The 24,408-nt window shown below is 40.1% G+C and overlaps 1 protein-coding gene across 18 annotated transcripts in view; it reads right to left on the bottom strand.

The window, feature by feature from the left end:
- LOC6535695 (dystrophin) overlaps positions 1-24,408 on the bottom strand; it is a 141,240-nt gene that overhangs the window by 22,026 nt on the left and 94,806 nt on the right. For 12 of the 18 annotated variants that reach the window (XM_039375195.2, XM_039375205.2, XM_039375198.2 and 9 more), the window contains 5 exons: positions 20,325-20,497; positions 16,228-16,378; positions 14,585-14,708; positions 11,785-11,942; positions 2,708-2,758 (listed from right to left, as the gene is read on the bottom strand). In XM_039375195.2, the coding sequence (XP_039231129.1) occupies positions 2,708-2,758; positions 11,785-11,942; positions 14,585-14,708; positions 16,228-16,378; positions 20,325-20,497 (657 nt within the window). The remainder of the gene's footprint in view (positions 1-2,707; positions 2,759-11,784; positions 11,943-14,584; positions 14,709-16,227; positions 16,379-20,324; positions 20,498-24,408) is intronic. The other 6 variants (XM_039375197.2, XM_039375201.2, XM_039375209.2 and 3 more) reach the window with 1 other exon arrangement.

Genomic DNA, 24,408 nt, shown 5'->3' with positions numbered 1-24,408 from the left:
CAAGATATCCTATCCAAAACCTAAATGCATTTTGCTCGGCTAGACTGTATGCACATAAAATGTTATTCGCTGTGAGTTACATTCCCGGGACAGATGTAGATGTATTGGATTAGTCAAGTGAACTTTATTCCACACCCTGACAAAGGCGAAAATGCCCGACTTTCTTATGCAATCCGGCAGATACTTTTTGGGCGAAGAGACCCTCCTCTGCCCTCCATTGAATTGACATGCAAAATGTGTGCTGTGGCGCCAGGCTGATGTCTGAGCTGCGAATGCCAGCCATTTATTTGGCGCTGGTGGAATTGAGTTGCATTTGCGATTTTCGCCTGCAGTTGCCATTTGCAGTCGCATCTGCGGGCCTATAAATAAGCACGTCACAACCGTTAGCAGCATTAACTGCATATTAATTGGCCGAAATAGACACCGTCGAAATGGCGACAGGACTAAGCCACGAGATTGCCTGACACTTGCCCAAGTTTAGATGTTAGGTATGAGTGTTCACTCGCGTGTGCGAATCTCCTCGAAATGCCGAATGGCACTTGGAATGTGCCTCGAATGGAACCTCACATTACCCACATTTATTGTGGGCGTGGTAAAAGCCTTAATTGTGCAGAAATAAATATTTACTCCACTCGCGCATTTGGAGTACTAATAAATATCAAGCGAGGGAGACAAACCAAGACAGGCACAACATGTAGTGCGGTATCTTTCAGATACTTTTGTATCTCGCTCCCACTCGCACAAACATTGATCAGGCACAGTACGCATGCATAAATTAAGTGCAATTAGCATAAACAATTTTCAGCTTTTAACTGAACTGTTTGCAGTTCGGAACGGGAGGGGGGTGTCTTAAGTGGGCGGGGGAACTTGAAAGGGGCATGGCGAACACATGGTCGCCATCCAGGGAACAACACACAAAATCTGAGGCCACGATGCAAGAAGTTCTTCATATAAGGATGTGGCCAGAAACTAAGCTTGTGTGGATAGATTACTTTTCGCCAAATTTGGCATGTACTGGAAATCGGTGGGAGAATGGTGAACAATTTTGCGGCAATGCGTTATTTATGGGATGCAGTGCGTTTGGTTTGCTTAAATGTTGTAATAAGGAAGTTTTGAATATAAGTAGTACCATAAAATGTATATGCTAAAAGTTATATTGTATTAATATATATATAAAGAATATGATACAAAATAGTTTATTGATTTAAGTACACCAGAGCAATGAAAACAAGTAAATGCTTTGTTTTGAAGAGTAGATTGCAATCTAAGGAATTTTCCTTAATTCTCAAAGATATCAATATTATTGACACTTTATGAACCCAAAATTCCCAGAAAACCCTGCACTCCCCCTTGATTTTGAATAACCCCTTAATACCCTCTACATAACCCCTTGTTTTTGTCAGCCTGATGATTTCATACTGCAGCTGCAGAAGTCTCGAGTAACAATTTTGGTTCTCCTTCGTTCTGTTCGCGTTCTTATTCGAAAAGCTCTTCATATAAACACATGCATGTACTTAAAATCCAAAGTAACCAAAGTCCGCAGAGGAACGGAACCGCCTTCTTCAACCCAAAACAACAGATCCGAATGGAACGCAATAAAACAGAAGCACATGATGGGGTATCCGATCTCAGTCGCTGGTGTTTGTTTACAGAGTTTTACATATGCATATGCATATGGATTCGTACGGGCATGTGTAAATATGACGTTTAAATGGCGTTTAGTACGTGAAATGTACGAAAATGTCGAGCACATGGAAAGCAACAGCGGCAATCGCGAACTTCGCAGACTGCGGCGGGTAAATATTATGCACAAATAAGTGAAGCACTCATACAAATGAATGAGTGAATTCAAGAAATTTAAGTGAAATTCGCGAAAGGCGAGACTTGGTATCGGTGTCTTGGTAATGGAAAAACCGCCGGCTCATCAGAACCCGAAACCAGACAGTAAAATATTTGGATATTTGGCTCCTACTGAAAGCAGATCTTTGTGTGGGAACTGGGTCTCCCAATCGGTTATGAAACGACACCCAAGGTCGAATCGCTTTGGGGTTATTGGAAATAGTCAGTGCCAATAGGCTGAACTAGATTCCCAGAATAAAATGAGGCAACCGATTGTGTTCGCCTCGAATTCATCCAGCTGACAGCTGTAGAACTATTCCTTAATTTGTCGTTGATCCGGGGCAGTCAGAAAATCAAAATATTTAGTGACTCACTATTAACATTTGGCTATTCGGTTCTCAATTGATTCATTACTGCGGGAAAGCAGATGAGTTAGGAAGCTTTCTTATCGCGCCTGTCTGGCAGTTCAAGTGGGTCACCCCCTTTCAGAGTTCGAGTTCGAAATCCCCACAAGTCGTTTCCCGCTGTTTTATTGGTCGTCGCACGCAATAATTATAATGGCTTGTCAACAGCTTCAATAAAAAAGCACCATATCACATGAAAGATACGGATCTAGCCCTTAAGACCCTTAAAGTACCAGAGCTATCTGTTATGTTAGATAAATGTGTCGCATTGGTGATGTTCTACTTGTAACCGGAATGCAAATGGAAATGGGAATTGCTCTTGTGCCAAATGAATATTATTGTTATGGGGTGAGATCCGTTTCATTTTGGGGGCAGGGGCTCCCACCAGCGCTCATGGGTTAATAAAAACAGGAATGTAAACGACAGACAAAATATGGAAAAACAAAGGAAAAAAGAAAACATACTTTGAGTGTGTTGGAAATTAGAATTTCCGATACAACCGATACGGATTGCGGCTGGAAAAATAAAACAAGAAATTTGATCACTTAGACAGGGAATTAAACATTCTAGATAATGAAAACTGCAAATGAAAAGAAACACAGTATGCATGGGTGTTAAATATTTTAACTTCCAGCTGACATCATCGCAAAGATCGGAAAATAATGATATTGGCAGGGGCAAAGAATCGGAAATCGGCGAAAATTGGGGGCCCAGCGGGCAGTTCGTCCGAGCAAATAAATTAACTATATTGATGGAGTTTAGAAAGTTTAACAGAGCCGAGAAAAATCGAGTGGCCAGGCAGATGGCGCCAGTGTGCCGCCGATTTGAGTCATATGCGCTCCAATTAACCAACTGACACTGAACACCATTAAAAATGAGTAAAGAAACAACGATGGGTCCTCGCCAGATAAGCATATAACAAGTTATATACGACAGAACAACAACTCGAACTCAAAGATGCTGAGATACAATGCAAAACTGTAAACTGTTGCTCTGAGATGCAAAAATATATGTATTTCCATATGGAAACGCGAGTAACACTCGGAACGATGACAAAGATAAAGTGAGACACATCCAAGGTTACAACAAAAGAGAATAAGATACAGCGCAGGGAAGGACAGCGAAGTAAGAGACAGCTTTAACAAATAAAATGGGCAAGACGACTAAATCTCCAACAAAATTCAATAAAATGCTAAGTAAATAATAATAAACGACCTTGCCAAGAGGATATCCTCGGTTCCTCGGGATCTGTGTTTTTCCCCGTCTGAGTTCTGCTTTTCGACAGTTCCGCGTGGGATATGGAGCATCCACACCTCGGGAGATTTCCTGCTCGCCGAGATGCAAATGAGATTCCTCTCGGATGTGGAGGAATTTTCAGATCTAAGCCTATCTTCGGATTCTCGGGTAGGCAATTACATAAAATATCAGACAGAATGTGAAGCTTTGGGCAATTGGCTTCTAAAGAGGAGTGTCCAACAGGTGGTGTGGGACACCAGGCACTCATTTCCTTTATCAATTTTACATCGTATTAATATGTAAGTTCGCAACCTAAGACCACTTTCTCGCCATGCATTTTACCCACACAAACGTGTAAAAAAGTCGAGTCAGTGAAAGAGTGAGATGGGCACTTTTCCCTAATAATTCTTAAAAATACATTTCCATTGCGTTTGCCATATTGTAATTTCTACTCGCCAAAAGCTGAACTAGCACAATTTTTCTTAACGCCGTTGTCATGTTTTATAAACAGTTGTTCCCATCGCCACGAGAGAGAAAACAAAATAACTCTACATTTCTTGTGCGATGTATGATTTATAGTGTTTATTTGCCATTTATAGTAAGAACGGCGGTGAAAATAATGGTGTATTGAACACGCGCTACCACAAGTTGGTGAAAAGTGCGCACACTTTTAAACGTGACTGTTACAATAAATTTTTGTTTCATTTATCACACAACACAAATGCACTAAGTTCTGGTGTTATTATACTTTCTGTTGTTACTTTTGTTGTCTTGTGGCCACAGCGTTGACGAAAAATGATTATAATAAATTCGACCTTATTACTCTTGTTACTTTCGTTTGTTTTCCTACTGAAAAAATGAAGTTTAACACCAGAACAATTTATTTCTGCAATTTTTTTTCTCTACGTTGGTTTACAATTGCGACCGAGAAGGTGAATATATGTCTGGGGAATATTTTTCGCACTTTAAACACTTTTTCTGTGAGGTTACGTTTTTTTTTAAAATGATCCTTGAGTTAGGAATTTGATTTTTTTCATGGGTAGTATCTTTTTTGTATTTTTTTTTTTTACCGGCAGATTGCGATCGCGACAAAAAACGCAACCAGCTTACGCGCCGCCGCTTCGAACACTGACCCAACAACAAAGCCGGCTAGCGATGGAGAGCGAAGCGTTGCTGCACTCAAAGAAGCACTCGAAAATACTCAAAAACACTCGGAAAACACTCGAAAAAAACTCACACTCCCAAAAAACGAAACTTGTTCTCTTGCCAAGAACTTGTTGCTCATTTAGTGAGTTTTGTTTATGCATTGTTTATGTCTTCTTGCTGCTGCTATCCACTCAACTTGGCTCTCCCACTCACTCGTTTGGTTTACTCATTAAGTGGTTGTCACTTTGAGTGCTCCCATTGAGTGCCACTCACAAGTGTTGTTTTAATTTTTCAATCTGCCAGATACTTCTTCGCCCCTCAATGGCTTTATTTATTGCCCGAGTTTCGGTCTCATTTCGATACAATTTATAAATGCATTTGAATGGCGTGCTTTTTGTTGTCGCTCTTTATCTTCCCGCATTTTTGGTTTGTTTTGGTTTTGTTGGTTTTTATTCATTTGTTTTTATGGCCTTTTTTATTTGATAATTTACACGCATTTTTTGTGCGATTTTTGTTCTCATGCCACTCGTTTCTCAATGAATTATTCGTGTGACTCACAACAAATATGGTTTTGGGTGTGGGATAAAAGAGTTTCTAAAAGTGATATAAATGGATCAGAGTTCAGGCACAATATAATATTTTTGAAAATATCAAAATATAACAAATCTATATGGTTTAAAATACCATAATTTATTTTAAAGTGAATTGTTTTTGATAACTTAAGTAAAGTTTCGCCTTTCACATAAATTAAAAAATGGAAAGAATTTAGCACTTAATAGTTGTCTATTGTTTAAGTGTTTTTGAATTTTTTTTCAGTTAATTTAATTTCTATTTCCCTCAACTCATGTAATAAAAATAAACAGTCGACCAAAATGTGTTACTTCTTGAATTTTTTGGTTTGCGGCATAAAAAAAAGAGAAATGCAAAATTGGTATATAATGTTCCCGTATGCCCGCTCACACGTGACAAAGTGTGAAAAATGCCTCCAGCTCCGAAGCGTATTTTTCTTTTTCTGGGATTGTCTTAAGCCTACACTTGCTTTAAAAGGCGGGGAAAGGATGTGGAAAATGTGGAAATTTATGAACTGCCGACGCGACAAAAAAACGAAGGAGATAGGGGGCCAAATCTTCAGCAATAGTTAGTTTGTCTCTCTGTCTGCGAAGTGCGGCCGGAAAATCTATTTTCGAGCTCATAATTTTCTTTTCCAGTCTGCCACCTTGTAGGGCAGTATTTCCTCCATCTCTGCCCTCGTGTGAATATTTATCTTTGGCAAGGCGATTTGTCGTATGCCAAGATAAAAACAGAAACCGAAAAGCAAACCAACGAAATTCCTAAAGCCAAAAATGCATCTGGGATTCGGATTTCCTGAATTCGGAAATTGAAATTGAATTCTCTTCCTCTGTCGCTACGCTTCTAATTGTTTTTTGAGGTCTTTGCATATTTCCTCTGTCTATTTCGTGTTGGTTTGAGTCTTTCAGTTTTGTTTTGTTTTGTGGCACTTATTAATGGACGGGAGATCTCAAAAGAGACTTCTGATAACAGAAACATTCGTTAGAGCTTTAAATTTCCAAATTTATTCAGAACTGTGGATTTTACGTACATATGTAAATGCAGAACTGGCTTATTAATAAATAAACCACAACTATTTTCAATAATGTATAAATAAGCAATGTTTTCGGAGTATCCCTGTTTTTACAATTTTATACTTCCCTACCCCGTCCCACTTAATTGGAAAGCAATGCCAATTAGAGAACTATTTCATGCCATATTGAAAGCCCTGCGGCAAATATTTACCAAATGTTTGTTTTTGCCCCCACGAACGCCAGTCAGAAAGAAAAACATACAATAAATGGCAAATATTTATGAAATGAAAATCCTCGACCCTGCTAGAAGGGTCAACAGGGTTTAAATTGGAAAAAGTTGACTGCCGCACAAAATGGCGCCGTTAGCCAATGGAAAAAGGAGCAGAATCGAGCAGAAATATTGACAGGCCAAATGAATTGTCCATATGGTGAGCCACGTTCCAAATAGGAGAAACTCGGTGTGTGGCAATATAAAGTACAACACGTTTGACAATTATACATTGGTTACATTTCGTGGCATATTTGTGCAGTTTGCGCAAACAACAAGAGCGCAATAAAAAACAAGAGAGAACGCTAGTCGAGTTCCCCGACTATCTGATACCCGTTACTCAGCTAGTGTAAGTGCGAAGGACAGTTTTTGGCGGTTTGTGGGCGTTAGAGTGGGCGTGGCAAAAAGTTTTTTCGCGAAAAGATAGAAATTTACAAGACTAATACAAAAATGAAAAAATATTAAAACATTTTTCAAAAGTGTGGCGTGGCAGTTTGGGCGGTTTGTGGCATAGTTTGGGCGGTTTGGGCGTTAGAGTGGGCGTGGCAAAAAGTTTTTTTGCAAATCGATAGAAATTTACCATACCAATACAAAAATGAAAAAATATCAAAACATTTTTCAAAAGTGTGGGCGTCGCAGTTTTGGGCGGTTTGTGGGCGTTAGAGTGGGCGTGGCAACATGAATCGACAAACTTGCGCTGCGTCTATGTCTCTGGAGTCTGTGTGCTTAGTCTCAACTTTCTAGCTTTTGTAGTTCCTGAGATCTCGACGTTCATACGGACGGACAGACGGACGGACAGACGGACATGGCCAAATCGACTCGGCTATTGATCCTGATCAAGAATATATATACTTTATATGGTCGGAAACGCTTCCTTGTGCCTGTTACATACTTTTCCACGAATCTAGTATACCCTTTTACTCTACGAGTAACGGGTATAACAAAGAGATAGATACAAAAAAAAACATAAAATGGCGCAAAAAGTCAGACTGTGGAGTGCAATATGCGGTTATTACGATGGGCGTTGCAAAGGATCCACTCCCAGTTATAGCCGTAAAAACAAAAGGAGAGAAGAAAGCCGCATGGTTAAAGAATTTTTGCGTGACAATCAATTGATTTCCCATGCGGTTGACGAGAAATGATATATTTTTCTATATTTGACGTGCAATATTTTTTCACTTTTCACAGCACTCAGCTGCTGTCTTCTGTTGACACTTCTTGTTATTCTACTTTTATCCTTGTTAAAGAATTTAGTCGCACGGAAGGGAGACTTTTTATTATGGCTTTTTATTATCCCTTATCTGGATAACCATTTCGAAGTGTGTTACTTGTAAAAGGGCGGTATACAATGGATTAATTCACCATCATTGTATTTTAAACAGGGATTCTGGGATTTGCTATTAAGGAAATATTTGAATTGAAGCATTTCATTTATTTCAATAAGCCAAACATGTGTAAAGCTATTAAATAAAGTTTTCAAGCTATCTATGTGTTTTATCAATTTTTTATATACACTCAACAACACTTTTTAACAATAATTTAAATTATCTTTTTAAAAGCGACAGCGAACTTCCGTATAAATTTGCAATGGAATTGTAGTAAAATCATTGTAAAATAGAAAAAGCTAACTGTAGTTAGCCGGCGCGCCCAAATGGGCTGAACTAATAGAAAAGAAGGACACAAAGGGGCTCCAAGATCTCCCCGTATGCCTTAATACATAAAATTATTATTATTTTTTTTTATTATTAAATAATAATTATTATTATTAAAACAAAAAAACAAAAAAAAAATTGCAATGGACTGATTAATAAATATTGCATACTTCTAGGCACACGGCTAAAAATAGGTTTTGCACTTCATGGGGTTCTGGTCTTGGCTAAGGACAAGTGTGCATGTGCACAATATTTACGAATTTGTTTTGTTAGCTTTTGTTGGTTCCTTGCCCAGTCGGTAATCCCTGTTGCTAAATCAAAATTTCCATAGATAATATTTCTCCTAGTGTCAACCGGGGCTAGTAGTTCGTAAAGTGTGTCATAAATCACTGGCCACCGAGCACAAGCGCTCGGACATGCATCACACACACTGCGTATGAGTGATTTATTAAACTATTTTGCGTCGAAGTGAGGAGAAGTGAGCTAGCTAAATTGATTTCATTGTGTGTCACAGCCTGCATAATAAACAAACACAAATACAAGCTGCAACGAAAACTTTTAGCTCCAGCAAGGACATTTTTCAGCAGCTTTTACTTGAAGTGGTTAAGCACGGCTAGAGGAGCAGAGGACAACGTCCATGTAGCAGCAGCCTCGTCCGAGTGACCATAAGGGGTTAAATAAGTTGCCTTCCCATGTCCTGCTTCAATATCGACCACATGTGGTTAAATTATGGCCAGAGCTGACTGCCCTTACACCATTTTCTCCTATTTTGCCAGCACTTTTCCGGGAAATCAATGAAACATATTTCAAAGCGTTAAGCAATTGCTTTTTAGCGTCCATTCAGCATGCCACTGCGGACTGCCAATTCCACAATTTTACCCATTTTAAGTGGACGGTTCTCCGATTCCATTCCATTCGATTCGATTGGATTCTCTGGAGCGTGCTCCGCATGGGGATTCACATTCACGCATTTGGAGAAGCCCATTCCTTTGCTCTTGTCGGCCTAACTCCATAAAATTCAGAGTCTCGAATTATTTGCCAAATGAGCCAGAAGTAGTTTTGTGGCATTGTCTGCTCTGACCAACCCTTTTCATTAGCATGGCAGGGCCGACATTCCACATCTGATTGAGTTTGTGGGTGATTGCCAAGGAATTTCGGCGTGACATTGATGTTGATGGGCGCTCTGCACCATTTGGAGTTGAACCAAGAGGAGCAAGGGAGGCTTGGGGATTTTGAGATGTGGAGATGCCTCCCAGTTTGATTGAAGAGCCTTGCTGCTTGGCATTGCATTGAGGTTTACCAAAGCCAGTACTAGTCAAACTTCATTAGGGTTGAATGCCTGATTGCAAGTTCTTGCTGGCGGAACTTCGAAAACCCTACGGTTTCGATTCAATTTTTTTTCCTTATCTGCACTGTAGTTTCATTAATAGCCATTTATTGAGTAACTACTTAAGTTATCGGTATAAATATACACGAATAAATAAAATCAACCAAATGTCAGATAATTCTTCTTCTGATAGGCACAAAAATACATCCCTTCTTCCTGCTATGCAAATGAAATTTCCCCACAAAAACTTTTTATTCAATTAATTGAAATTTTCTCCCTGTGGTCAATTAACCAAGCCGGCCACTGTTCAGTGGCTTAAAGTGGAGGAAGGGTTTTGGATACTACACTGGCTAAAGTTTTCTCAGCTATTTGGCGACTTCATTTAACGTGGCCCAACCAGGCTTTCATAAAACGGTCGCAAAGTTTGCATATCCTCCCCCGCACCCTTATTTATGCCCTGTTCTGCATCATTGTAATTGTTTTAAGTTGCATTTATTTAAACTTTTTTATAGCCAAGCGCACCAAACTTTTTGATTTTTTCTTGCCGGCAAACTTTCTTCCTTCATTTCTATTTTAATTTTCACTTTTTTCTGCTTACAGTCCCCCCTTAATTCTTGCACATTTTAAATTTTGAAAAAAGTTTTCCCTATCAGTATTTTTTGTTTAGCGAGGAAAAAATTAAAAAACATTTTTATGTAACGGTGGGCATGTACTGCGAAAAAGTTAACCAAAGTTACAGGTAGGTAACAAGTTTTTTAGCCGCTTTTAACTTGATTTTTATGCAAGTCCGAAAAAATGTGAAACGCACTACACTGTTAAGCACATTCGAGGAGTCTTCAATTTTTCTGGGTGTCGAGTGGCATTGAGAGATTATTTTCCGGCGATTTCCGCTGATTCAATTGGTCGAAAATCGACTGAACCGGAAACCAGTTAACCAAAACGAATTTATCAAGAACCATTTGAAAAAGAGCGGCGGCAAACGCGTTATTAAAATTCGCTTGAACCATTTTAGAACAAGTGGAAATCTAACGGACGAATTTATTTGAATTTTAAACGGTTTTCAAAAGCTCGCCGCAGAAACCATAATAAATACGTATAGAACTATTTGAAGTCATGGTATATTAAACCGCCAACTGGGTCAACATTTTGTTTTAATTTGATATGACTGCAAATGGGACAACAAAAAATGTTCTCCAAAATCCGTTCAAACTGTTCCCAATGGTAAAATTTATCTATTAGAAGGCCTGACCTCATGATTTAGAACAAAAAGTTGCTAAATAATAGAAAGATTAGGTATTGTTTAGTGGTTTGATTCAGATTATGATTTATGTTTAAAAATGTATTAGCTTAGCTTGGTCTTCTATTAAAAGACCAAAAATAAATATTTAGTAGAATTGAGAAAACTTTATTTCCGACTATAATAGGTAGAAGTCAAACGCTGTTTTTATGTCCTTGCTGCTGTTTTGTTTGCAGGATTTCTTGATTTTTATGAATATTGCCTTTTGGCTGTGCTCTTTCCCCCTATATTGCTTTCCTGATGCTCGTTCAGTCTGAAGCATTGATTTTCGCTTCGGTGGCCGCCGAGAGTATGCCACCTACAAAAACTTGCACAAAAACGGACGAGTATCGCATACAATATGTGCACTTTATGCGCTTTGATATTTTTTACATTTTCTGCCCTCAGAACGAGTTGTTTTTGCACCGAAATGGGGACTGGTGGGTCCCATGTTGAAGCCATTGTGTGCACAGTCTGTGTGACATTTTTATGCGATCAAACATTGTTGCATCAAATTTACGGTGCGTATGAGTAACGACGCTAGCAGCAGACATTCGAAATAGCCTCCTTTCAGCCCGTACCGTTTTGCCGTCCCTTTCAACACATTCATGCCCTTGCGGTGGAATATATTGTGTTGTTGTTCTGTGACAGACAAAGCCTCGAACGACTGGCGTCATAAAAAACACACTTGCATTTATTAGCCCAAGAAATGTAGGAAACGAAAAAGGACAAAGTATTCTGAGCTGGAAATAAACTTTTGGTTGTGGCCACAGCAAGTGTGATTGAACAAAATATTTTCACAGCGGAAAATGTGCCAAGAATGCGGGTAGTACTTCTGCCATAAGTTAAACTCATTCGGAAAAACAAACTAAATTTGAGTTCCTCTTAAAAATGCAGATCTTTTCTCCCATCACAGAATGGACACTTAACGAGCAGATGTAAAAATCGAGAATTACGCGCCTGTTCGAGTTCAAATTTCCATGAGGCCCCAAAGTCAAATTACGAAAATGTCACGCAGGAAATGAGAGGCAAAAGTTGCAAGTCTCGACTTACCGTCATGTACTCATCCAGGCGATGCTTCCAATTGTCAGATCTATCGATTAGATTGTTCCATTGCTCGGAAAGTTTTCCCACCTCCCGTCGGATGCTGCGTGTTAGCTCACGGCTCTGCTCCTCGGCGGACATGTAACGCGAGTCGGAATCATGGTTGGCTGAGGGGAGAAGGAAAAGATTATGATAAGGAAATGTTCGTTACTAAATTTATGAAAATCAAGTCAAAGACAAAGTTCTGACAAAAAGACAATGGCGCTGCCATTAAATTGAGGAGGATCCCACCAGCATTCCCCACCTGCACGTACAGGAGTTTATGAATTAGAGATGATATTATATTATGGCTCTTAGTGTTGGCTCGATGATTGTGTGCTGCCAGTTCTTTGGCATCTTTGATTATGCTGATTGCAGCCTGTGATTAAATTTGCAATAAAATAATCTCTCGGACAGGTAAGCTCTGGGGGAAAGCCAACCCACAAGCTGAGTGGAAACAAAAGAAAACTCAAACATGATTCGGCAGGTGAATCAATTAGCTGAGATGGGCAGGTTAAAGCCAAAGTTTCAAGAAAAACTCAATTCGAATCAATGTCTTTAAGCCATCGATTAGCTTCGATGAGACCGCAAAAACCAACAGAGCAGCTCAGCTATTTCCTTCCACAACAGTAAAAGATGAAAGCCAAAACCAGTCGTCGTCGTCGGCATCGGGAAAATCGAAAAGGAAAAGTGTCAGGAAATTTGAAAGACAAACTGACGCGCTCTGCGGCGAAGGGAAATGCAATAGCAGATCCATGGACGAAAGGACCAACTGACTGATAGTCGAGTGGCAGCTGGTGCTCCTTCTCATGCTTCTACTGCTACTCATGCAACTCCTGCTGCTTTATGGGCAGGCCAAAACAGTCGCACAGAAAAGAAGGCAACAAGGCGAACTCAAAGTTGGGTAAATCCGAATTTAATTTAATGCACGGACGGAGACAGCGAGCAACTTTTATGGCCAAAGGAGAGGTTGGACAGCTGGTAATGTGATGCTAAGCAAATATCGAGAGTTGAGCTGAGTTTTCCCATTCCGTCTCCATCGAAGTTCCGTTGTAATATTCAAATTCAATTTAAAGATTGAGTTTATCGCTCAGCATGTTTTCTGCTTTTTACTCGCATCACTGGCAAAACTTTTCCTTTTCAATTTTGATTTTATAAGAAGAACTTGCATAAATGTTGATATTTAAATGACTTTTGGTTGGTTTCGAGGAAATATAAAAATAAATATGCATAATTATTGGCATAATGCAATACACACAAATTAAAAGTTCAATGTATGTATGTCTAAACTTTGTATACAAAATCGAACTGGTTTAAATTAAATATTGTTTTTTCGATCTCTTCCTCTTAATTAGTTAATAAAAATAGAGCTACTTCACTAATTTTTATATAGTGTTTGGTAATTCCTAAGAATATTTCTCCATCCTGTGATGTTAAGATACAATATTATGAGGTACGGATTTTTCACTTAATAAATAACAATATAAATAGATCCCGTATTACTTATACTACTTATACTAAAATACTAATACTAACTTATAATAGGCATTAAAACTCATTTAACTTGGCATTTGTAGGGGCATTTGCTGCTACCACCAGTGGCGAAAAAGAATCTCTGAAATCAAAGGCCACAAACTGATGGTGTGATGGGGACTCGGCCAAATCTCTCCCACAGCTGATGGCTGGCACTAATAGCGTACTAATCGCTCTAATTGCTCTGGTCGCAATTATCATTGACGCTTTCCCAGCCTTCCTACAACCCGCCATGCCACAAAAAAAAGAAAACAAATCCCTAACCAAGCTCCAGCCTCCGCCACCGAGCTAAATCCACACAGCCATTTGCTAAATTGTTAACTAAAGGCTAAAAAAAAACTACGATGGCAACTAAAGCCAGTTCTGAGGTTTCGGGGGTTTTAGAACGGGGTATACGTGTGGTGGTGCAAAATCAATTGGCAATTCTCCGGTTGCCCAACAACCGTTGTCTACTTTTAGGCGCTCACGTTCCGAAGTACAATCCTTGGATTTGTATTTGTATGCGTGCTAGTGTGAGTGTGATTGGAAGTGGGAGTGATAGTGTGGTTTCTGAGCTTCCTAAGCTTTTGTAAAATAGTTAAAGGAAATTCTTACATGTTAGTTTTTCGGTGATTCGTGAGAGATATTCGACAGAAAGTTCAATCAATTGTAAAATGCTCAAGAGAATGTCGAACAAGTTGGGTGGTGGGATAAAAAGTTGAAGTTTTGCTGAATTCATTCAACATGAAGAAGGATGGCAAGAATATTCATTATTAAGTTTCATTTAATGTGTGGAGGGGAACTTTCTTAGAATAGTGTTAGGCAACATTTATTCAATATACAAACATTAAGTTTAGTTAGTTTTAAATGAGCATCATAAAGCTTTTAACATTAAAAGTGACTTTTTAATTTTGTGTAGGTATTTCAAAGAAAGAATTTATAGAGATTTATTCGAGACAATTTAAAATTGCATGTTGGTAGTCAAGGTCAACATATTTATTCAGATCCCAACCCTTCAATAACAAAACCCTTTAGAAGAACGTGTCAACGAACTCCCTGAGTATCCCATTACTAGGAGACTCTATTATTCTACGGGCATTTTATAGATCATGATTCTCCACCGACCCTAACAAATCCAATTTTAGTTTTGCGCCACAAGGGCACTTGACGAGATTCATGGAAAACCTTTTTGTGGTCCACTTAATGGGTAGTTTAGCCGGCGACTTTTTAGTGTATCGTTGGTGGTCATAAAACTTACCCTCCGTATCGCTGGTATCCGAGACGGCTGCTTCGTTGGCGATGTACTGACGACCGCTCGTTAAATTGCTCTCGACAATTGGCCGCTTATCCTCCAATTGGCGGCGAAAGGCTTTATGATCGTCCTGCAAGTGGAACGGCAATGAATGCAATACATGAATGAATGAAACTCTTGTGCAATAACTATATATATAAAAGTATGTTTAGGTTTTTCATGATTGTTGGTCGCCGTGTGAAAAATACAGTTGAAGTGGTCAAGGCCCATAAACTATCAAGGGAATGGCATCTTCTGCAGCCCAAGGCAATAAATTCTCGTTTAATGCATTTAGTTGGGAAATAACCAAATGCAACAATATAAAACTTCGGACCGAGAGGGCTGGACCCGGAATTTTGTGGCCGATGGCTGAATCCTTCGTTCGCTGGCAAATAAAATCTTCAGGCCGAAATGTAAATGTTCGGCAGACCGTAACTTAGTGGCAGGCAATAGTAGATTTATACACTACCCCCTGCTGACGCCCCTTTCTTTTTCCTCTCCACGGGGTAAAAGTTGGCTGATTTTTTTCCCAGCTGCTCCTCCGCTCACTTGTTTCTTGGAGCTCGGATCTGGGGCAGTAAGTGGGGCCAAGTGAAATTCAAGTGCCTCATGCTGTGTTAGACAGTGTTTTCCCATTCGGAGAGTGGCCTGCTTGGCTCCTGCCTTACACTTTTTCCCTAATTCCCTTACCTCCCTTTTCAGGCAGGTCTCTAAGTGATTCACCCCATGTATGGCAGGATGTGTGGAATCGGGCGAGTGTGTCCATGTTTTTGACATAACAAGCATCATTTAACAATTATTTAAGAATTCTGAGCCCAATCGTGGTCGAATACGCAACTCGGTCAAGGAGATTCTACTCGAAAGGAGGAGTTGTGGCTGTTTAGCCGAATATACCAACTAAAATGCGGGTTCTATTGCAAGCCATTAAATACATTGATACGGTACATTACAACTAACATATAAAGATTTATCTGCTTCCCTGCAGGATTTGAAAAAGATTAGGATTTAATATATGCCCGCATAAAGCCAATATCTGAGCATAAAATATTCAAACTTGATCGACCCAAGTTTTTATATTTACATTCTGAATATGAATTACGGATCGAATTGATTATACTACCGACTCATTAAATTATATCATAGCAACTGATTTGGGCTAGACACAGCAGACTCGAAATACAATTGTGCTAATTGCAAAATGATTGCATTGCTACAAGTCTAAACAGTTTACCCATATCAAACTGCAATTACCGGATCAGTTGGAAATGGTATTTTCGCTCAAATATGCATGTACATGGCTCAAATATACTTAAGGTATTTGCTAAATATTATTTAATTATAAACCAGAAAATTTGGGACCGAAAGTGCAAAGTGGCAGCTCGCCAAGTCACTTTTGGCATCATTAAACCCGCGACCTAAAAATGTGTCAAGAGACCACGCAAAACTTCCACACAATTAGTTGGCCAGGCGGACAAACAAATTGAGGTGGAGCCCCCGGGAGTTTCAAGTAAAAATGAAATGCAAAAATGAAGAAAAGTAGTATAAAATTGGGTCGTTAACCAAAAAAGTGGGAAATGGAAAAGGTTTCATGACCCATTGCCAGGACTTACCAACTGTTTCTGTAGACTGGCGGCATCGCCTCGAACGGGACCCAAGCCCAAAGTGCTCAGTTCGGTGTCCTTGCGGATAACCCACTCGGTCAGTTCGCGGAGCGACAATAGCAGGGCGTTCCAGTGCTCCGAATTGGACTCCAGGCGATTCCTGCAGGGAAACAAGGGTAAAAGGGTGTTAGAGAAAAAGGGCAGCCAGAATCAGAGTTCCTTTACATTGCAACAAAAATTTTAGAATATATCTAGCATCCTAAATATCATATTAAAGACAAATATAACGTAAATTAAATAAAAAGGTGCAGTAAAAGTAATTAAGAGAAAATATATTTTTGTTATAGTCTGTCCCTCTTTAATAACGCAATACTTTTAAGAACGTAGTCCCAAATTAAAACAAGAGAGAACGCTATAGTCGAGTTCCCCGACTATCTGATACCCGTTACTCAGCTAGTGGAAGAGAGTAGGAGAGTCTTAAACACAGTTTTTGGCGGTTTGTAGGCGTTAGAGTGGGCGTAGCAGAAAGTTTTTCGGCAAATCGATAGAAAATTACAAGACTAATACAAAAATGAAAAATTTCAAAACCTTTTTCAAAAGTGTGGGCGTAGCAGCCTTGGGCGTTTTGAAGGTGTTAGAGTGGGCGTGGCAACATGAATCGACAAACTTGCGCTGCATCTATGTCTCTGGAGTCTGTATGCTTAATCTCATTTCTAGCTTTTGTAGTTCCTGAGATCTCAGCGTTCATACGGACGGACAGACGGACAGACGGACGGACAGACGGACGGACAGACGGACGGACAGACGGACACGGCCAGATCGACTCGACTATTGATCCTGATCAAGAATATATATACTTTATATGGTCGGAAACGCTTCCTTCTGCCTGTTACATACTTTTCAACGAATATAGTATACCCTTTTACTCTACGAGTAACGGGTATAAATATATTTACTTAAATATATGTATTTAAATATATTTATTTAAATATATGTATTTAAATTTGTAGACTGTTTTATTTAAATATATTTATTTGAAGAGCATTTTATATTTTTCTCAGTGCTCACGAAAGTGCTGTAATAATATTAAATTTAATTTGCACTTTAGAGCAGACGAGGAAGCATCTGTGCTGATTGCACCCGCAAAATGTCAGCGACAATTTGTCTATTTCCTTGAGTTTCCGCTCGCCTTCCGGCACTTCTCGTCCTGCGCCTCAATGTTCCGCTCCTCGTGGCGCACAAAATGTCCTCCTTAAGTGAGGTCTATTAAAGTGTCCTGTTTTGGCTTTTGGCCGGGTACCCTGTTAGGGGCAACACAACTGGTCTATGCCAAATTTCAGCTGTCGCTGTAATTGTGAAATGCCATGACATTTTATTCACATTTTATTTCGCCCTGGCATATTTTCGACCATTGTACTGCCAGTCAAGGGGAGCAAGAAATAACACAGGGAAAAATCTGAAAAATCTCTAGCCCCGCGACCCGGTAATAACAATAGTCACAGCCTCATTGTCATCTCATTTCTGCCCGCTTTCTCTAGTTTTCCAGCGATTTTATGGTTCTCCGTTCGGAGTTTCCTGCCCCTCGACCTTTTGTCTGTTTATCTTAGGCGAATTTCTTTGGCGTGCTCATTTCATTCTTTTATTATTTCTGCTCTGGTTTTGATTATAATTAAGGCTTGGCTCTAGCACCTTTATCTTCGTCTGGAGCGGAACGCCTATTCCTTTGGCTTTCACTTTCACTTTTCGTCATGCAAATAAAGGAAATAACTTGAGACGGACAAAACTTGGTGGTTTTTCCTCAAGTTTCAGATGCTTTGTTGTTTTCTCACTTTGGATTTTATTTCTGTGAATAGGCTTTGGACAATTACTGACGTGGGACTGACAAATTGTTTGGGAAATTGATATGGGTGAAAGTTTTAAGAGAATAAAAGTGACACGATTGGTTTTGGGTCCTACTTATTTTCAAACAATCAATATTTAATGATTTTCCTGACCTTAATATACTTCTATGACTATAAAATATTAAAACAACGATGATTTAACAGATTTTCTCTATTGAAAATGTGATAGAAAAGGTATCTAGATTTGATTAAAGTGCTTTTCATAAGCATATTGATTGATTACGGACATTCCCTCGCATCCATCACCTCAGTATAAATCTGGTCGTAAAAATATTGTCGATTAAATCATTTTATAACCCGCCAAAAAAGCTTAGAGAAAACCAATCCATAGAAAATATACGGGTTCATCAATCTTCCCGCAAACACGCACACACAACCATTTGCATCAGATACGGCAATCAGCGAGAATGTGAAGGGGAAAATAAACCAGATTCAGAACACCTGTAGAGATGCAGCAAGCAAAAGGTTTGCACAGTTCAAAGCCAACAAAACTTTGCGCAGAAAATGACCCAAAGCCAAAAAGTGCCGCGGCTAATACAAACGAACAGCAGCGAACAATGGCAAAATCAAATAGAAAGAGGGAAGACGTAGAGGGATTGAGGAATGGCAGCCACGGTGAAACTTTTCAAGTGCTGTCCAAAATATTTTGGAGGAATTTATAAGCCAACAAATCCTCAGCGCAAACAACGACTCCGGACGGCGGGTCGGAAACCAAGCCAGACAACAAAGGAAGTAGACCAAGTTTAGCCCACGAAAATGTGCCAGAACGTCAGAGTAATGAGGGCTGCAATTTGGGCGGAGGATGATCAGATGAGGGCACTCTCGAGGTGTCATTCGTCATCTTGTCTGCTGCCTTTAATTGAAAAACATTTGAGCAACATGAAAGAAGCAGCATTGCAAGGAAATATACTCTATAAAAACATAACAATTAATAAATAATAAAAAGCTCGCGTTTAACACCTTTAAATTTTATTTAGAATTTTTTATTTTCCTTAATTGTAATGTAATGTAATTGTTGTTAAAAGCATACAGACTGATCATACTATAAGATGGTAACGATGCTAATTTTCTCTTCTAGAAACGTAAAAAAATAAACGTTGCCTACTGTTTTGGGCGCTACATAACGTATACGCCGTGCTGTCTTGGTCCATGGATAATTGCCATTTATATTCATTATGCGATCTCGCCCGCTCCGCGTTGAGCGAATTTCTGCGTGTCACCACCATCATCATTATTCATTTCGGTCCACTTTTGCCATACCCAATAGCCACCACACCCCTTTTGTAAACATGTAGCCCGACTTTCATCATCGGCAGCATCAATATCAACAAGGGTGCAATATTTGTGGGCCCAAGCCAAGCTTTTATTTATGAAATGGGGAAATTACAAATACAAAAAAAAAAGAGAAACAAAAACAAAAACAGGACAGGAGAACGAAGGATACTGGGGCAGTGTTTGCACACGATTTCATCTATGACACAGTGTCCATGGACCAGGGAGTTTCGGACCTTCACTCGTTTCCATCACTTTTCACGCGTTTCGTTTTTAATATTGATTTTCGTTCGCCTCGCGGCTTTGTCAGCCGTAAAGTGTGTCCCCTTTTCATCTCCACCTCGCTGACTGCTCGCTTTTCCGGACTTCATTTTCCCATTTTCATCGGCACAAAGTTGTTTAACCCGCGTGGCACATGAGACACAAGGCTTGTTTTCAACTTGTTAAACAATGTCGCTGCACTGCTCGTTTTGTGCACGGCTTAACGCGGTTTAATTAACACTTAAAGTAGTACTGGGATAAGTATTTTATTTATCCGCGGCTGGCAATCTAACTTAGATTCGGTTTCATTCATCATACGCCCAGCTGGCTGTTTAACAACTCCCTGGGCAATTTACTAGCCCGCCGACAGCCTCTCAACTGCATGCCCATTTAAACACTGAAGCCAAAAACTGCATGGAGCTACTTTAATTCTATTCAGCTGGTTTTCAAGCATCCTTGGGCCGCAATCACCGTGCTCCCCCTTTAAGCCCACAAGCATAAACATGGCAGACCAACAACAAAAGCAAAAAAGCTAAAAAAAACACGCAGCAGAACCGACCAACAAAACTGTTTTTCACCCCCACCCGGACAAACAATTCAGCAGCAGTAACGGGAAGGCAAAAAATGAGAATCGAGGCTGGCTATAGGAAACAAGAAGTCAAAAGCACTTACCTGATTGCAATACTTTTCGATTTTAAATTATTCCAACGTTGATTCATTTCATCGAGGCGACGCTGCAGCATAACCGCATCCTCTTGTGAGGTGAGCGAACCCAAAAGTTTGCGGCCTGTTCCATCGAGACGATCGTAAACCACGCGATGGGTTTCAATTTCCGATTGTAGGTCCTAGAAAGAGCAAAAATAAAATGAAAGTGGAGCGTGAGTCGGAAAATGCTAATAAATGTGTGGGTTTGTATTCAGTAAGGGTTGACCTAACCATTAAAGCTTTTCCATCAAAACTAACCTAGTATTTTTTCAAGCAAAACTCTGCTGAGCCCGAGCGAGTGACAAGTATGAAAGCTCTCCACCTGGCCAATTATTAACCGCATCTGTCCCAGTTGTTATTTTCGACCCCAACCATCCTTTTATCTGTCATATACTCTGTGTTTTTCCACATTTTTCCTTAACCCCTTGGAGCCTGTCGCATGTCAGATGGAATTTTTGTCCCTGCTCACAAAAAAGGGCTTAAAATGTTGCTCGTTTTTGTTCTGGTTGCTCGTTTTTGTATCGGTTGTGGAATTATTTTGGTTTCTACACAAGTTCTCTGAATATATGTATTGGAGAAGTGTAGCACGTCGTCTCGTTTTGCAATTTCTTTGTTTGTACGTTTTTACTTACACTTCCATGCCAACTTAAGCGTTTACTTAATTGTATTTCAACTAATTTAATCAATCAATCAATCAATCACTTACGTTATATACCAAATAAACTAATTAAAATTGGAATTAGGCGCTGGCACACAGCACATAAAATAATTGAAATGGTATTTCGAGACTTCATCCTGTGCAGCCATTTCTACTTTCTCCTCTTTTCCAAAAATTTCCCAGCCGTTGTATGTGTGTGGGTGTTGTAAGTGAGTGTCTCTGCGTGTGTGTTTGCTAATTAAACCTTCATTAGGAAGCTCGTTGCCTTTGTTGCCAGTAAACAAAAACAAGAAAATTGAAGGCAAGAAATCCTAGCTAGCAAAAGGACGTAAAATTCGTCGGTGGCCTCAGTGTGTGTGTGCGGAATGAAGCTCCAATTAATTTGACTTATGCATGTCACACACAAACACACGAGCACACAATCACGCATGCTCGCACACACACACACAAACATCGCGATTCAATTAATGCGCAAAAATTGTTTATACGCCAATAGAGCGGAAATGGGGTAAATAAAAAAAGAAAGAGGCAGAAGAAAGGGGCAGCCCAGCACGAGGCATTTTTAATGAGCAGCAAGTGATGGATTTAAGGGGTATAAATGGGGACTGTGGATCACGATCGTGACACATGTGCCAAAGCCGATTAAATCAATTAAAATGAGAAAATGCCGGCGGGAAAACGGGGAAAAGCGACAGCAAAGCGGCAGTTTCCAGCACGAGTGAACGCAGTTCCGGGTCATTATTGCGCCCCCTTGCGCCACGCCCTCTATGGCCACAGCAGACCATCGAGTCTGCAGACCAACCCCACACCTTAGGCAGCCCCAACTAATGCCGCTAATTTGCGCGACGAAGGAACACAATTTCCTGCATGAGCAGATAGCTCTCATTTATTGGGCTGACCTTTTTATTGGCGCGTTTCTGTGGCGGCAGTCTGTTATTTAGATGTCCCTTCCGCAAAAGAGAATGACGGACTCATAAGGGGGGGTCCATGTTAAGTAAACCAATCCAATTGGGGTCTTAATTATACTCTTCCAGTTTTAAAGTTTTTTATAATGGGGTATATATATTACTTTTGGATTCGGATGCCAACAGGGCACCAGAAGCTGTTCTGCCATTTAACCTACCGCCTCCTCTTGGTTTATTAATGGCAAACAAAAACGCGCCCATTTTCGGTGCTCATGATCATGGAAGATGGTAAAAAAAAGGGGCTTCTGACCACGACCGTTAACCACGGCAAAAGGCTTCGTAGCTGCCGGCCAACAAATGCAGCTTATGGCTTTTATATGCCAACGGCTATAAATACACGTATGCGAGCATACTACTCGTATATGCCTCTCACACAGTAGAGAGTGCTTTGCTGCCTTTCCGACGCGCTTTTGTTGGCTCATTTTTCACATTTCCGCTGCATGTCCTTGCTAAGTCACGACATGGCCAGAACTAATACATCTACGAGAGCTTACGTGGGAGCCGCTATACGAGTTCGTATATATGCACTGCAAGTGACTGCATTTTGCAGTTTAAAGCGCCAATTAAGTAAATGCCATGCTCGGCTTGACCTGACCCCAAGCTCCCAGAAAAAAAGGAGGGGAAGATATGGCTGGTTAAAAATGCACGCCCACTTCCTGCTGCTGAATGGCAGCACTAACTAAGCCTCGCCATGGCTTATCCGCATAATTATGCTTTAGATGGGTTAATTTATGGCAGCAGCCATGAAACTGTGTTGAGTGGGCTTAAAGAGCCGGGAACTGCTGTTTGGTAATTTAAGTAAACCGCATAATTCCCCAAAAGGTCTTTAATCAAAATCGGAATTTCCACTACGGCTCCAGTGGAAATTTATTTGATTGAGCCACTCGAAACACTTCCCAAAATAATTTTCGCCATATAAATTCATAAGGATTATTTTATTATGCGCATCATTTCCGTTCCCCAATATGACGGAAAAAATGTCTGTATGAATTTGGCATCTTTTTTTTTAAAGACGCAAAAATACGTACGGGTGTTGTTTGCCTTATTCCTCTTTTATTTTTGGTGGTGTTTTGTGTTTTGATTGTTTGCTGGGCAGAAGAAGAAAGACAGGCCATGTGAATAAAATAAAAATGCGTTTATAAGACGCCTCATAAATATCCTTTGGAATGGAGTTCCAGCTTCTTGGACACCTTTCCACAAATCGTCAAGATTCGAACATTTTTTTTTGGATATCATAACCTTGACGTCATTCCATAGATTTTCTATAGGATTTAGGTCAGGTCTTTGAGCCGGCCATTCCAGAACTTGGATGGATTCGTCCTTCAACCACTTTTTAACGACACGAGATGTGCTTTGGGTCGTTGTCGTGCTGGAATGTCCATTTCAGAGGCATGATCTCAAACGTAAATGGTTCCATTTGATTTTAGAGAATGTCCACATACATAAAGCGATCCACTACGCCATTGATCCGGTAAAGCGGACCCACACCACGCCAGGAAAATGCACCCTAGCACATAATGGAACCGGCACCGTGCTTAACAGTCTTCATGGTGTACCCGGGGTTAAGAGCTTGCCTTTTGGACGACGAACAAATGTTTTACCATCGGGTCCTATGTTATTGATTTTTGTTTCATCGCTCCAAAGGATGTTTTTCCAAAAACTCAGGTCCTTATCCCGGTGGGCCCGTGCGAAACTTAATCGTTGCGATATGTTGCGTTTTGACAGGAGCGGCTTTCTTCTGCTGATGCGTCCAAAGGGGGAAGCTTCATTTAGTCTTCTTGCCACTAATTTCCTCGATACATTTTTGCCACACTCTTTATTTATTTCCTCCATAATTTCGCGGGGGACTTGAAAGGATTCGCCTTGCTCTTCCGTACTATGAGCATATCTGTACGCGGGTCAGTTTTTCGTGGCTTTGGTTTGCGTTTTTTTTTGATTGGTCAAATATGCTGTGTTTTCCTTTGCTACCTTCAGTGCATTATATACCATTTTCCTCGAACATTTCATTATTTTGGCAATTTCAGCAGGTGTATTGACAGATTCAGTTAGGTTGAATATCATCCTCCTTTCTTCAACTGAACAATGCTTTCCTCGACCCATTTTTTTAACTTTTGTATTAAATTACAATAATTTGTTGAGGAAATTTTTTAAATAACGAAAAATATTAGAGGCACATAATAAACACATCACCAAGTGATGTCGGCCCACCAGTGACGAATGCTCGTCCTGGCCGGGCCAAGACCCCTCCTCCCTGGAAAAAATACAGCCGCTGGGGGAAAACCTGTCAAGTGGTGCTCACAAGGGGCGTTCAAGCATTACTGACAGCCATAACCCAGCTCCCAGCTCCCTGCTCCCTGCTCTCAGTTCCCATTTCCAAAACAAAATGACAGAAAATTTAAACAGGGCCCATCATCATCCTTATCCAGCT

The sequence above is a fragment of the Drosophila yakuba genome, chromosome 3R (assembly GCF_016746365.2).
Source record: "Drosophila yakuba strain Tai18E2 chromosome 3R, Prin_Dyak_Tai18E2_2.1, whole genome shotgun sequence".
Classification (NCBI taxonomy): Eukaryota; Metazoa; Arthropoda; class Insecta; order Diptera; family Drosophilidae; genus Drosophila; species Drosophila yakuba.
Note: the sequence above shows the minus strand (reverse complement) of the source record. Positions and strands in the feature narration are given on the sequence as shown.